General features: G+C 41.4%; 1 protein-coding gene and 2 long non-coding RNA genes across 4 annotated transcripts in view; all 3 read left to right on the top strand.

Moving 5' to 3' along the window:
* The window catches only part of LOC146675685 (protein NLRC3-like), a 388,198-nt gene extending 375,212 nt beyond the window's left edge, over positions 1–12,986 (top strand). The window contains exons 11-12 of the mRNA XM_085400614.1: positions 9,747–9,920; positions 10,596–12,986. Coding sequence (XP_085256740.1) covers positions 9,747–9,920; positions 10,596–10,608 — 187 coding nt within the window. The 3' untranslated portion in view covers positions 10,609–12,986. The remainder of the gene's footprint in view (positions 1–9,746; positions 9,921–10,595) is intronic.
* On the top strand, positions 3,582–6,564 carry LOC146675686 (uncharacterized). 2 transcript variants are annotated; one of them, XR_014910302.1, is made up of 5 exons: positions 3,582–3,620; positions 4,356–4,424; positions 6,063–6,133; positions 6,252–6,289; positions 6,372–6,564. It is a non-coding gene; the product is annotated as an uncharacterized LOC146675686 (long non-coding RNA). The 2 variants fall into 2 exon arrangements; XR_014910301.1 differs by lacking the exon at positions 3,582–3,620 and adding an exon at positions 3,718–3,855 and having other exon boundaries at positions 6,372–6,559.
* Positions 12,987–13,170: 184 nt separating the features above from the next.
* LOC146675684 (uncharacterized) lies at positions 13,171–13,997 on the top strand. The gene is made up of 2 exons (XR_014910309.1): positions 13,171–13,283; positions 13,369–13,997. It is a non-coding gene; the product is annotated as an uncharacterized LOC146675684 (long non-coding RNA).
* The last annotated feature ends 1,066 nt before the right edge of the window (positions 13,998–15,063 follow it).

Raw genomic sequence — 15,063 nt, 5'->3', positions numbered from 1 at the left:
CTTTCTACTCTCTACAACTTGCCTCATTCATGCACTCACTTTTTTCTATGCTTTTTCTCTGTAAGTGCTTTCTATCTAACATTAATACGCATTCATCCTCCCGATGGATGCATCGGAGAGCAACTTGGGGTTAGCGTCTTGCCCAAGGATATTTGGCATGCAGGCTGGAGCAGGCGGGGATTGAACCAGCAACTTTCTGATTAGTAGGTTTCCTGCTCTACCTGAGCTACAGACACCCCAATTTGTGGTGCTCTGGAAACAACACGTTCTCATCCCAACAGGTAACGATGCTATGTGACAAATCATCGGTATGTGTAAATGTGTTTTTTGTTCTAATCATGAATCGCTTTGTAAAACAAGACCTGATAGGGTTAAGGTTAAAGTTATGGTTAGAGTTAATGTTAGGGATAGGGCTGGAATGGACGGCTGGAGCCTCTCCTCCAAGTGTGTGTTACTGCCGCCATCAGCATTCTGTTGTATTCTGTTGTCTGCTTTTCTCTGTAAGCGCTTCGAGCCTGTACTTTTTTGCTTTAGCTGAGTAATGAAGTTGAATCAGTACTTTAACTTTCACTGGAACAATAGTATTTTTACTTCTACTTAAGTGGAGAATGTCTGATCTTTTGCCAACTCTGGCTGTCTCTCAGTCTTGGAATACCCACTTGTTGTCCAGCAGTGTCCTGGGAATATGGGAACTAGACAGACTGGGGAAACAATGGGAGGAGACACAAAGATGGAATCACTTTTACCATCTTTTATGTATTTGCTGGTCGTCTTATTTCTTCTATTTTGCAAGCACAGTGTTGCAATCATTGTCTTTGTGGTACAATGACACAGGTAGAATGCAGGTGTTTTCATGTAACACGATGCCAGAAAGATGAGTAATGTGTTTTGAAGAGAAGATAAAACATCATGTTTGAACAAAGATAAGCAGCAGACACGTCTGTGTGTGAGTTGTTCAGGTTCAGTAAGAAGGTAATATGTCTGCAGAATTTGTAATTCTTATGAAGATATTGCTTGTACAATAAATAAAATCCCTTTAACTTCTTCTGGAGAGTGTCTTTATATATTTAGTCATTTTGGGGCGATCCTTTATTTAGTAGTAACTCTAGTCGGGGATATATATCAGAGTTTACTTTCAGATATGAGCATTGTGTTTCCTGTGGATGAATGAATGAATTATTTATTTATGTAATTTTTGAAAGACTGGCTCATGTAAAATCTCTGAAAGTCTGACAAAGCTCTCCTGTTACACTTTATGGACACCTGAGCGTCACCATGAGGGCCTGTCTTTATTCACTTTATTCACTGAAATCCACTTTTATAATGAATTCACAGTAATCACTGACACCTTCAGAGCATTACATTCATTAAAGACGTCTTCTACACCTACTCTTCCAGACGACCGACACATACTTCAACCACTGCAGGTTAACCAGCCACTCATCAGTAAAGCAAAAACTAAATGTAAATGTCCTCATGTGGAAAAGACTGAAACACAACTCCCATATATCACTAATGTAACAGATCCATTTAGGGAGAGTGAGAACACTAGGCTGGATGTGTTTTAATGCAGGAACATTCATCATGTCTTCAGTTCAACAAATCATTTACATTGAATATGTGAGCTGGATGGTTACACGACACAATGTGATTGTCAACAATAACTGCAATGAACGCTGGTTTGAGGGCGGAGTCAAGGAGGCCATTTACGTGAAAAGGGAAAGACCCTCTCTGAATCAAGGAGGGGGCCTAAGGGTACATCTGTCACCATCTTACAATGCTGTGATTGCAGCCGTTCTCCAACTCTCTGTGAATGGTACTCAGGACCATTGATCAGTGGTTGTTGATCAATGGTCATGAGAATTTGCATAATCATGATTAAGGAACTGACCTCCCAGCCCATTGTTCCTTCAGTCGGCTGGTTTCTCTGACTGAAAACGCTACGTCCAGAAGAACAGAATCAACTTTTGGAGATTTACTTCCCTGATGATTGAGCACGCATCAAGACCTTTTAATCAGGCCAACAAATATCTTGTACTCAATTTTAGCAGCAGCCATTGTGACACTGATGATAAAACTTGTGTAAAAGTGCGAAGCTGTAAAAAAGTAATTATAAAAAAGCGTTTTTGTAGCTGAATGTTACTGGATAGCTGTTTCATCTGTAACACATCAAAATAACCTGCTAAGGTTTAATAGGCTATAAGGAACACACTCACTTCCTGAGCCCTGGGCAATAAGAGACGTTTTGTGTTTTATAATGTATTGATATGTTTGATCCTTTCTGACCTGCGTTAATGAAGCAGTCATTAGAGCACCATGTCCGCTAGAATAGTTCTGTAGTTTGATGCTTGAGTCGTTGCAGACTTGTTGAAACTCCCTCACCCGTCAAAGCAGCGTCTTTGTTATTCGCGTCCAGCAGATGGCAGTGTTTCACTGTCTGACGGCTGTCTGAAGCTTCAGCTGGATTATCCGTTTTCATGTTTGATTAGAGGTTTGTGTGTGTGTGTGTGTGTGTGGGTTTTTAGCCACGAGTTGTCCACGATAAAGCATATTGAATGGCCTGTCTAATATTGTTAGAATTCTCCTTTGGGTTAGTTTCATTACTCAATCGGGACATTTATTTGGAAAAAGAAAAAAAGAGGGAAAAAAAAGAAAAAAAAAAGAAAAGAATTAAAAATAAATAAATCCTCATAGTTTACATTTACAAATATCAATACTGAATGTTACGTCCCTCTGCAGCTTCTAATCGTCTCAGTGTTTTCAGCTGGTGCTAATTGGCCACACCTAGTCAGGTGTGGATAAAAGCATACCTGAGGCAAGCTTCCCGGCAGTGCACTAGTCTTTGCCTTGGTGGCACCAGCCATTTTAGCCAACCTGGTTTTCCATTTTAGGATGAAACCTCTTCTCACCCACACTCTGTTATTCATCTGTTTTTATGTTGCGGCTTTTGAGCCGGGTCGTAACACTGAAGTATAATCACACTGGAAGTACCAGCATCAGGAATGTGGCTTCTTCTTTTTGGATCTATAATATTTAGTCTGGTTAGTTATTGTTACTGTAACCAGTGCAAAATCTGCTCTGATGACTCAACGTTAATGTTTGAGCCCCTGAGCGCTAAAAGAAGTGTTTTGTAAAGTATTAAAACTACCTTTAATGGAAGGAAAAACGGATCACTGCTTCCTATAAGAGTTGGTTTTCTCTGTGTGTGTAGCCACTCTGTGCCTGGTGGACTTGGCTGGCAGTGAGCGAATGGTGAAGAGCCAGTCTCAGGGTGACCGTTTCAAAGAGATGACCGCCATCAACAGCTCACTGTCCAACCTGCACTGTAAAACCCAACAGTGCATCTTACTAAAAGAAGTAAGTTGTTCTTACTCAGTTCTGAAAAATAGTTAAAGTAACTTTCATGAAGTGTGTTAGGTAGACCCAAAAGTATACATATGATATAATAACTTTATTGTAATAAGTACACATTATGTTTTTGTAACGTTTTAAGTACTGTTGCTTTAAACTGTTTAAGTTGTGCTAATTCATTTGTATTAGTCATCATCCACAGCCCCGCCCCCAGTGTTTTGCCTGGACTTGTCGGCCATGAGACAGGAGCCTCGTCAAGAGAGTGGAAAGTACAAGATAAAGTTATTTTTATGTTTTTTTGTTAATGCTTACTTCTAGCATACAAAACGTACATTTATCAGACTGCTTTGTTTTAGTTGTACTTTGTTGTAATTTATCAGACTACTTTGTTGTAGTAGCTCGTAACTTAGCTTGCCAGCACACAATTCCCGCCTAGCGCTGTATGGAGTCTGCCTTCACAATTTAAAAAATTAACGGTTGGTGGCTTGTTTCAATCAATAGTTGGTAAGTAGTCTGATTTTTGCAAACTGCATGCCACAAAACCTTTGGTAAAATCAGTGTTTACGCTTTTCTGACTCTGACCTTTATCAAGTTCAAATGTAGCCTACTTTTGACACAGTGAAAATAGTAGAAAATTTATTTAGTGTTAATTTTACGAGTTTAACGGACAAGTTCGCCTTCACAAATTTAAAATATGATGGTTAGTGGCATTTTAGTCGCGAAATAATTTACCTTTTCAAAGCTGCACTGCACCAAACCTAAACGTTTCTGACTCTGTACTTTCCAAGGGTTAGCCTATTGTGTACTTCACTTATGTAAAATTGCTTTATTATTTTATAACGTATAGAGTAGTTGACCAACCTGAATTGAAAATGAACTGTAGTGCAAGAATAAATCTTACTGTTTTCCAAGCTTGTGTTATTCAGATTGACTGTTTTTAAGTGAAGTAAAAGTAAAAACTGTTCTGCTAGCTTTCTGTCCTCATGGCTTTTGTGTTATTACAGTCTGACGATTGAAGGAGCAGTAGCATGCCGAGAGATCATCCAGCACTGCACTAAAGACAACCAGTAAAGGTGATTTTAAAACGATTTGGTATCAAAATGTGGAATTGCAAGTTGTGTAGTTTGTCTAGTTTTTCTACTGCCATAAAAGTCATGTTGTTGAAGCATTATCGGCTCAACCATGGTCAGTACTCCACAATTTCACCCTTACCCTGTCTCTACAACACATGCATGTGTACATTTAATACATTTAATTCATTAAAGATACACATGTCAACAATGCACACTCCCACGCAAAGAAAAGACGGTTCTTATCCAGATTGGAATAATTATGGATTTTGTTGCTCTATGTGTAATTTTAAGCAGCCATTTATTGAAAGCCAAATGTTTATCCATCTGAGGGGGCATTTAAAACGAAAAGAAACTGTTCCATGTCCTTTCAAGAACTGCAATTTTAAAACCAATGTCTACTCAACCTTCAATGCCCACAAATGCAGAGACCACCAAAATTCAACAAGTTACGATGAAGGCATTGTGCAAAGTGTTATAAATGTAGAACAAAAAGATGACATGCAGCTTGATTCAATAGAGTCATCAGATGACAATCAAGTGGCATCCACCAGTGAAATCAGTGGAATTGAGGGTTTAGAAGAGCAGTTGCAATACAATCTGGCTGGATTTTTCTTGAAAATGCAGACCATTCTCCATGTGTCTCAGAGAGCAACACAGGAGATTATTGAGCATATTGATCAGTTGTTTTTGTTATCAGTACCTCTGGTTAGAAAATCAGTTGTAGATATACTGAAAAAGCACAACTGTACATATACGGACAAACTGGTGGATGAGATTTGTCAGGCAGTTTCTGATAGTAATGTTTTACATAAATGTGTCACATCTGAAGGACCACTATCTACAGCAAAGAGGAGGAAATCATATTATGAAGAAAATTTTCCATATGTCAAACCTGTGGAGTATTTAATTGAATCGTCAAAGCACACTTATATGTATGTGCCTATTCTCACATCTTTGCAATTGTTGTTGAAAAAAAATGATGTGCTTGAAGAAATTAAACAAGCACCCACACAGATTCCTGGACATTTCATGTCATTTTGTGATGGATCCTACTACCAGGAAAATGTTCTACTGTCACAAGAGGGACAGAAATTGTCAATGATACTTTATGTGGATGATTTTGATCACAAACCCACTTGGTACCTCAAAGAAAATACATAAAGTCTTTGCAGTTTATTGGACACTGGAAAACTTTCCAGTTAAATCTTGTTCTGCTCTACACTGCACCCAGCTTGCTCTGCTGTGCAATTCCAATGATGTACGCCAGTTTGGGTGTAAGGAAATGCTGTCACCACTCTTAAATGATCTGAAAACTCTTGAAGAAGTAGGTGCCTACATTGAGACTCTTGGTGAATGTCTTAAAGGCACTGTCTACTCTGTTGTGGCAGAGAACCTTCTGCCCATGGACTTGCTGGTTTCAATGAGAGTTTCAGGTCTACATATTTCTGTAGGTTTTGTCATGCCACCCAAACAGAAATGCAAACAGAAAATGCTGTTACAGGGAATTATGTAATGAGAACAAAAGATGCTCATGATAATTATTGTGCAAGAGCTTCAGAATGATGACATTAAGGAAAACTGGTGTTAAAAACACCTGTGTTCCTTCTGACCATCTCTCTTTCTTTCATCCTGTCACAGGCTTCCCACCTGACTTCCTACACGACCTGTTTGAAGGTGTCATTTCAGTGGAGTTGGCACATTGTTTAAAGGTTTGATTTCTAAGAGATATTTTAACTTAGAAGACTTAAACAGAGCAATTCTGCACTTTCCATACCAACATTCTGACAAAGTTAATCGCCCTCATCCAATAACCTCAAATTTTGCCAGGCGAGGGACCATGGCCAGCACTCTTTCATGAGACACAGGTAAGTACAACTATGTATATAACATTTGCTGCTCATATAGTATGCTGTGTTTTGCTTATAATATTTTTGGAATTCTCTTCAGCTCTACTTTGAATTTCATCGGATCACCAATCAGAATCTGCCACATGTGTTTTATGCTGCGCTGGATGATTATGCTCCTCAGCTGACTGGACTTTACAAAAAGAGGAAAACTGGACGGGTCGGTGAAAGGATGGAGCAGCTTTTGTCGGCATATGGAAAACAGGTATTTAAAAGATACTAATTATTATTCTGCTTGCTTGGCAGTTGCCATTGTTATGTGTTTGTTTGTTTATATATATATATATATATATATATATATATATATATATATATATATATATATATATATATATATATATATATATATATATATATATATATATAAAAATAAATTAAAAAAAAAAGATGCCCCAGAGACAATCCAGCACATAACAGCAGGGTGCAAGATGCTAGCAGGCAAGGCATACATGGAACGCCATAACCAAGTGGCCGGCATAGTGTACAGGAACATCTGTGCGGAGTATAACCTGGAAGTCCCGAGGTCAAAATGGGAGATGCCCCCAAGGGTGGTGGAGAATGACCGAGCTAAGATCCTGTGGGACTTCCAGATACAGACGGACAAAATGGTGGTGGCTAACCAACCGGACATAGTGGTGGTAGACAAACAGAAGAAGACGGCCGTAGTGATCGATGTAGCGGTTCCGAATGACAGCAATATCAGGAAGAAGGAACACGAGAAGCTGGAGAAATACCAAGGGCTCAGAGAAGAGCTCGAGAGGATGTGGAGGGTGAAGGTAACGGTGGTCCCCGTGGTAATCGGAGCACTAGGTGCGGTGACTCCCAAGCTAGGCGAGTGGCTCCAGCAGATCCCGGGAATAACATCGGAGATCTCTGTCCAGAAGAGCGCAGTCCTGGGAACAGCTAAGATACTGCGCAGGACCCTCAAGCTCCCAGGCCTCTGGTAGAGGACCCGAGCTTGAAGGATAAACCGCCCGCAGGGGCGTGCTGGGTGTTTTTTTTTTTTTTTTTTTTTTTTTTTTTTTTATATACACACACACACACACACACACACACACACACACACACATATATATATATATATATATATATATATATATATATATATATATATATATATATATACACACACATACCCATACCAACAAACCCGTGCATGCGCACACACATGAAAATATTAGACAAGAACACCCTATCAAATCTCTACCTTTTCCCTGTACCCTGTAAAAACCATATCCTTAAACCGCTTTTTAAACTGCGCCATGCTTGGACATTGCTTCATATCTTCATATCTTTACTTAAAGTCTGTCTGACACTGAAATCCAAAGCAAAATGTGCGTTTGCTTTACAGACAGCAGTCCAACACAAACATACACACATCATCCAAAACACAGTCCAACATCCAAATCTCCTCCACTGCCAGCATGAATGATGGGAAAGAGAAGGAGGAACACTCTGACATTCAGGGTTAGAATGAGTTTCATGAAGCAGACTGTGAAGATCAAAGCTGCATTAGAAAGCTTACATGAATGAATGAGTGGACAGAAGTGGACAGAGATCATCTGAAGCACTTCAAAGGCTTTAAATCAGCACATTTCTCTTTATTCTTTATCAACTCTGTTAGTTTCTCTCAGTTTTCTGTGGAATGAAGCTAACAGCAGGCTAATAAGATGCTGACCAATAGGTTTCTATTAAAGGTTGTAATTTGTATATGAAAAAGTGCTTTGGCTCAGCAGGGATCAGCTTACAGGTAGAATACAGCTGCTGGATGGGATTAGCATGTCATAGCTATCTACCAAACTGCTAACTGGGGGATTTCAGGCCATCTATGGATCATTTTTGCTAACTGTTTATTCAGCTTAGGCTCACAGGGCTGCAGCCTGTGCCCTAGCTGTCATAGGGCAAGAGGCGTGGTCCACCTGCACAGGTGAGCAGTCCATCACAGGGCAAACAGAGAGACACAGAGAAGCACTCTCTCACATCCACACCTACAGCCAATTTAGAAGCACCAATGAACCTAAGCAGCATTTCATTGGACTGTGGGAGAACATCCAACCTCCACAGAAAGGCCAACAAGCTTCAACCTACAACCTTCTTGCTTTAAGGCACTAGTGCTAACCACTTTTCCCCATTTCAGCCCAAATCCTGCATCTTCCTGTTTCTGACTCCAGGCCAGCTCCACTAACACTTTCTCATCAGACACTGCCACCTAGTGGAGGAAGTCTTAGTTCCATTTGAAGCTTCAGATGACAGTTAGTTCCTTTACAAAGAGGTGGAGGTGGTGGGGCCACAGCACCATCATCACTGAGTGCCATAGGACACTTAACCTTTGTTTCCATATGCTGGGAACTTCCTGTTGTTCCAAGGAGGACTGGAAAATGTGTGAAAACCTCCCAGTCAGTTCCTCACAGCACACTTCAATCATTTCCCTCCCACAGCATCAGGACCAGGGCTTTTTCTCTCTTTGGTCCCACTAAGAGATTTCCACACAAACACCTCATCAGTGGGACTCTCAGAGCTACCAGCCCTTTGCTACAATCACAAAGCTCTTCATTGAAATCAATGATATCAAAGCTGGAATCAAATGAGTCCAAGTCTTCTGCTGATTCAGCATCACATTCATCTTTGCTCCTTGTTCTGCATCCCCACCATGGACTTCATTCCTTTCCAAGCCAGCCTTGAGTGTCCTTTATTCAGCTCATCCTCTGCTTTACTTTTACACCTGATTTTAGCTGCTTTATCTCTCTTTCAACAAGTTTCTGTGCCTCCATCTTTTTCTTCTCTCCCTCATAACAAGACAGCTTCTTCTGCCTGAGAACATGTTGGAGTGATTTACTAATCCAGGGCTGCTTATTGGGGAAAATACTTCCTGTTTCCAAAGTAATCCCCATTTTTCCCAGAAAGAAATGTAAGTAGAAATCGATGATCTAAGTGAGAACATGAGCCTTTAAAAAGTCCCAGTGGGTGCAGTCAAAGCAGTCCCTCAGTCCCAGTATAGAGTCTTTGGTCCAGACTGGAACAACTGTGTGCCCAGTTTGAGCTCTCTTCAGTGCTGTGACCTGACAGACCCAGAGGGGCCATCACATCACATTTAGAAGCTCCCCTAATGGAGCCACAACACATGTCCAACACTTAGTCTGTCTTGTTGGACCAACTGGAAGAAATGATTCAAGGACTTAGTCACAGAACAGAGTTTCAAATCTCCAAAATCCAACTGGCTGCATCAGGACATATAGTCTGAAACTCTGCACAGTTTCCTGTTTGAAGCTGCTTCCTGTTGGCTTCAGCTGTTTGGAGTTTCCATTTTCTAAACTTCTACATTCTGAACCTTCTTCAGCTCTGAACAGATGATGAAACACTGAATGATTTCAAGCTCACACTTTGTCTAATAAACTTACATCTTTCATTCTTTATACAGATTGGAGAGCTGTGGTTTGTCAAAGATCAGCTGTGATTATCTGGCAGCAGCACTGAAGTCCAACCCCTCCCATCTGAGACAGCTGCACCTGTGGGGAAACAACCTGAAGGATCCAGATGTGAAGCAGCTGTCTGATCTTCAGCAGAGTCCAGACTACAGACTGGAGACTCTGCTGTAAGTAGAGTGATGGAGTGAGTGGGTGGTGCTGTCAGCAGTATTGTACTAAACACAGTCAGTATGAAACAAAGATCCAGTGTTTCCTGTAAAGCTGCAGCTTCTCAGTGAAGCTGTGAGAGGAGAATGGTGACAGGCTTCAGGATTGGACACAAACACTTCCTGTTTCTGACCTTTATGGTCACCATAGTAACGGCTGACACGCTCTGATCAAACACTGTCAACAGCCAATCAGCTCTCTGAACAAAGCAGCACGCAGACCAATGACTGCATTCGTTTCCAAGTTTAAAGCAGTGAAGAACACAGTCTGTAGGTGAGGAAGAATTTAGTGAGAGCAGATGTTTGGATGGAATTCCTCCAGTTAACAGCTGGAACCGTCCATCTGGATTGTTGGGCTTGTTGTTGGGGTTCCTACAGAGCTCAGAGTGGACACACCAAGGTTCTTCTAATGAATGAAAGTCCAAACTCAAACTAGGAGGGAAAAACATTTTCATCAACTTCAATAAAAATCCAAAGATTAGAAAAAGTGAAGCAACAATGAGTCCTAGTACAGTCCCAGCACTGAAGTCCCTGCTGCTCTTTATACTGGATGTGCTGCATCACTGACTGACAGCTGATGAAGAGTCTTTGGAAACACTCGTTTATCTCCTCTGCTCTTCCTTCTTCTCTCTGCAGGTGGAGGCCATGATGGTAAACAGGACGGTGTGTGTGCTGAGAGAGGAGGAGCTGTGTCCTGATGATCCAGAGAGGTTGAAGCAGCAGCAGCTTGTGTGTAGAGATGCTCTGACTGGGCCATGTTACTGGGAGGTGGAGAGGAGAGCTTCATCCAGCAGTGACTGACAGAGGAATGAGAAGAAGTGCAGATGACTGTCAGTGCTGCAGAGTGAACTGCTCTGAGAACAGCTCCACTGTCAGACACAATGTAGAGTCCAGCATCATCCCTGTGTGTCCCTCTGGATCTGACAGAGGATCATCAGTGTATCTGGACTGCTCTGCTGCTGCTCTGTCCTTCTACAGTCTCTGCACAGTCTCTGTCTGACTCTGGCTTCAGACCCTCCTGGATCAAACTCACCTGGAAAGACTTTCAAACATCACTCAATAGATTTGAATACAGAATATATTTGATATATACTGTAGATGTACTGTAGAGTTGCAGTTTGTCACTTGTAAATACAGTCTGTGAGCAGCTGTGAGCTGAAAGATCTTTCTAGAAACACGAAATGTTTTCACTCTTCTGTTGCTTTTTCATATATTTCCACAACATTAAAATTGATCCCACCTGTCTCACCTGTTTCATGCTTTTCAAAGTCAAAGTCAACTTTATTGTCAATTCTGCCACATGTACAGGACATACAGAGAATAGAAACTTCGTTACTCTCAATCCCTAGATAAAATAGAAAATGAACATTTAAATATAAGAGTGATTAAAAATGCAAGTAAAATATTTTAAAGTAAAAAAAATTAAATAATATAATACAATTTTACATATAACAAGAAAGCTATACAATATACAATATAAGGGTAAATGACATTGAGTGCAAACCAGGCAGAGTAGTGCAAATAGGCAAATAGTGCAAATGGAGATTTGGTAATGTACGGTATGAGATCGTGTAACACAAAGTCTTATGAGGTAATGGCAGTCCAATGCTCCACAAAGTGACTGGTAACTGGTGCAGGCCAGTGAGTGAGTCAGAGAGTGTGTGTGTGTGACAGAGTTCAGTGAGACCGTGGAGGAGAGAGTGGAGAGGTGGTAGAATCGGGAGGGAGTTAAGCTTCCTGACAGCCTGATGGATGAAGCTGTCCTTCAGCCTGCTGGTCCTGGCCTGGAGACTCCGCAGTCTCCTCCCCGACGGCAGCAGCTTGAAGAAGCTTTGCATTGGGTGCGTGGGATCAGCCGCTATGCAAAGGGCTTTTTTAGTGAGACGGGTGCTGTAAATGTCCTGGAGGGAGGGGAGAGAGACACCAATGATCCTCTCTGCAGCTCTCACTATGCGTTGGAGGGTTCTATGACAGGACGCATTGCAGGCTCCAAACCACACAGTGATGCAGCTCGACAGGATGCTCTCGATGGTGCCTCTGTAGAAAGTGTGCATGATGGGGGCTGGTGCTCCTGCTCTTCTTAGTTTGCGGAGAATGTCCTGTTATTATTTTATACATAATAACAGGACACGTGTGATCTGAGCGCTGCTGTGGTTGCTGTGCTGCACGTCTTCATTTAGATAACAGAGACATCTAGTGGTTCAGAGGGAGAACTGCAGGAGGTGGAGCTGTGTTTTAGCGTGGAAAACTTTTTATCTTTTAGGCGCAGATACAAATATGACAAGTATCAGTGTGAGATACAAAAGGTCACATCAGTCAGCAGAGGGAACAGTGATCACACAGCAATGTAAGAATAGAAACATAACAGTGAATCTGGACATGTATACAGATGGAAGCAAACAAACAGGATGTAACACTACATTAAAGCCACAAATGGGAAGAAAACAAAGCCAAAGGAAAATATATTTGATCTCAGGGCCCTGTTTCAGGAAGCCGGTTAAGTGGAAAAACTGAGTAAGTATACCCTGAGTTAACGAAAACTCTGGGTTTTCGGTTTCACAAAGCGAGTTCAGCTGAAGCCTGAGTGAGTCACTATGACGACACACTCCGTGAAGCTAACCTGCCCCCTAGCAGGTTTACTACAACTAACCCTGACTGTCTCCGCCCCTTTGTCGGAAACCTGACAGTAGGAAGTGTCGGACATGGCGTGCCACTTCCTTGAAGAGCCAGTAGATCGTGAAGCCCAAATTCTCCGCAGAGCTCTCCGCCGGGAGAGAGTGATCAGAGCGCGTTTGGACATTTTATCATTTCCTGATGATTTTCTGTGTGAACGTCACCGTTTCTCAGCACAATCTATAATTTATTTGGATAACATCCTCAGGCCATATATTACGCATGTGACACATCGCGGACATGCTCTCAGTTCATTGCATATTATTTGTATTGCACTTCGGTTTCTTGCAAACGGGAGCTTTCTGTATAATATTGGTGACGCTGAGCACGTTTCCAAGGCTACCGTCTGTCGGGCAGTCAGGAATGTTACAGTTGCACTGAAACGTCTCCTGTACTCGTGTGTGGTGTTCCCCTGTCATAGACCCACAAGATTTATCAAAGAGGGATGCCACAAAATTGCAGGTAGCAGGATGACCAAAACTTAATTTATGATGTGGTGATACTTGAACTACTACTTAAATTTTACATTTATTTTCACGGTTCCCAGGCGTGATTGGCTGTACAGATGGTACTCACATTCCAATCATTGCTCCTTCAGTAAATGAAGGAGACTATGTGAACAGGAAGTCTTTCCACAGCATTAATGTACAGGTACATAGTTCCCTGTAGCATGTCAAACTAACAAATTATTTCATTATAGTAATGGATGCTAATTTGTGTTCTCTGCACTGTGAAGATCATATGTGATGCTGCCAACATTATCACAAATGTGGAAGCCAAGTGGCCAGGCTCTGTCCATGACTCACAAATATTCCGTGAATGTACACTGAGCACAAAATTTGGACATGGTGAGTTGAGAATACTGTAAAATATATAAAGACCAATTGCTTCAGGGACATTTGAACTGAAGTGTATCCTTCTGTCTTAGGAGAGTTCACTGGCTACTTGCTTGGTGATAGGGGGTATCCATGTTTACCCTATTTGCTTACCCCTTACCCTGACCCTGAACCGGGCCCACAGCAGCGATATAATCTGGCTAATTGCAGGGCAAGAGCCAGAATTGAAATGACTATCGGAATGCTTAAGGCCCGGTTCCAGTGCCTGCAAAGACTCAGGGTCACCCCAGAAAGGGCATGTGACATTATTGTGGCATGTGTGATTCTTCACAACATTGCCACAATTAGAGGAGAACACTGTCCTTCTGAACCAAACATCAGCAGTGATCCAAACCATGAACATCCTGACCCTCCCACGGACATACAAGATGGAAGCGCAGTCAGAGACACCATATGTCACAATCATTTCTTTTGACCCATCACCTCAACATGTTGAAAGAAGAATAAACAGATTTTTTGTTCAACTGGCTTTATTGGTCGCCTGTATTTCCTGTACACAAAGTATTAAAAGATGTAAACCTCATAAAGTGTCTCTGTTGCTTCCTCCTCTGTAACAGCTGTCAATGTTTCTTCATTATTTTCCTGCAGTAAAAAAATAAACAACATTGCTGTTCTACTGTACACTCATATAATCTGTGGAGTATTACTCACAACTGCATGTTGGTCTGGCTCAACAGGAGGCTGCACCAGATGCAGTACACCACCACCATCAACTGATAGAATATGAGGTTTATACAGGTCACTTATAACTTACAAGGGACCAAATGGCAATTAACAAACATACCAATCACCTTACACTTCATTGTCATTATGCTCTCAAAGACAACCAAGGCTGAGGGAAGGCAAAATCAGTCGGAAAATAACTTCACTACAAAATAATTCATTATGGTAAAGAGTTTATCAAATGAATGAGTAGCACTGCAAAGGTGACTGTGAAGAAAGGATGTATGCACATCATGTATTATTTTGAATTTACCCCCTATGTAGGCACTTGTGTCTTGCGGGGTTATTGACTCAGAGGATGTCCCCGCAGAGATGCCTTCGGCCACAGGGCGCCCACTGTTTTGGCTGAGGGCCAACTGCTCAGCCTCTGTGAGTGGTGGTGGTGGAGGACCCCCACCTGTTTTTCGGGCCTCCGCTTTTTTTCTGTTGGCTATAACGGGTCACATTTGAGCATACAGAGTAAGCAAATATGTACTTGTAATGTGCTCAGATAATTTCAATAAGTGCTTACAGAAAGAAAATTAATGTAGCCTCTAACTGCAATTGATTTACATCGGACAAACAGACCAAGCACTATGGCTCATAATACAATTACACCTTACCTGTTTGGACTATATTTTTATATTTCATTTTTACTTGCTGCCAGGAACGTTTGGGCCTGTTGGGTTGCACCTGCGCTCACATCACGTCACAAAATAAAATGTATAAAATAACAAATAAAATAACATATGATAAAATAACGTGTTAGATGGGTGGAAATCCCTAGATCAATGTTTATATTAACACTCACGCATTGACTCTGTCGGCTATGT

The sequence above is a fragment of the Rhamphochromis longiceps genome, linkage group LG3 (assembly GCF_057381845.1).
Source record: "Rhamphochromis longiceps isolate RC_006_pf linkage group LG3, R_longiceps_female_GT1.1, whole genome shotgun sequence".
Classification (NCBI taxonomy): domain Eukaryota; kingdom Metazoa; phylum Chordata; class Actinopteri; order Cichliformes; family Cichlidae; genus Rhamphochromis; species Rhamphochromis longiceps.
The sequence above is the reverse complement of the archived record's forward strand: the minus strand, read 5'-3'. Positions and strand labels throughout refer to the sequence as shown.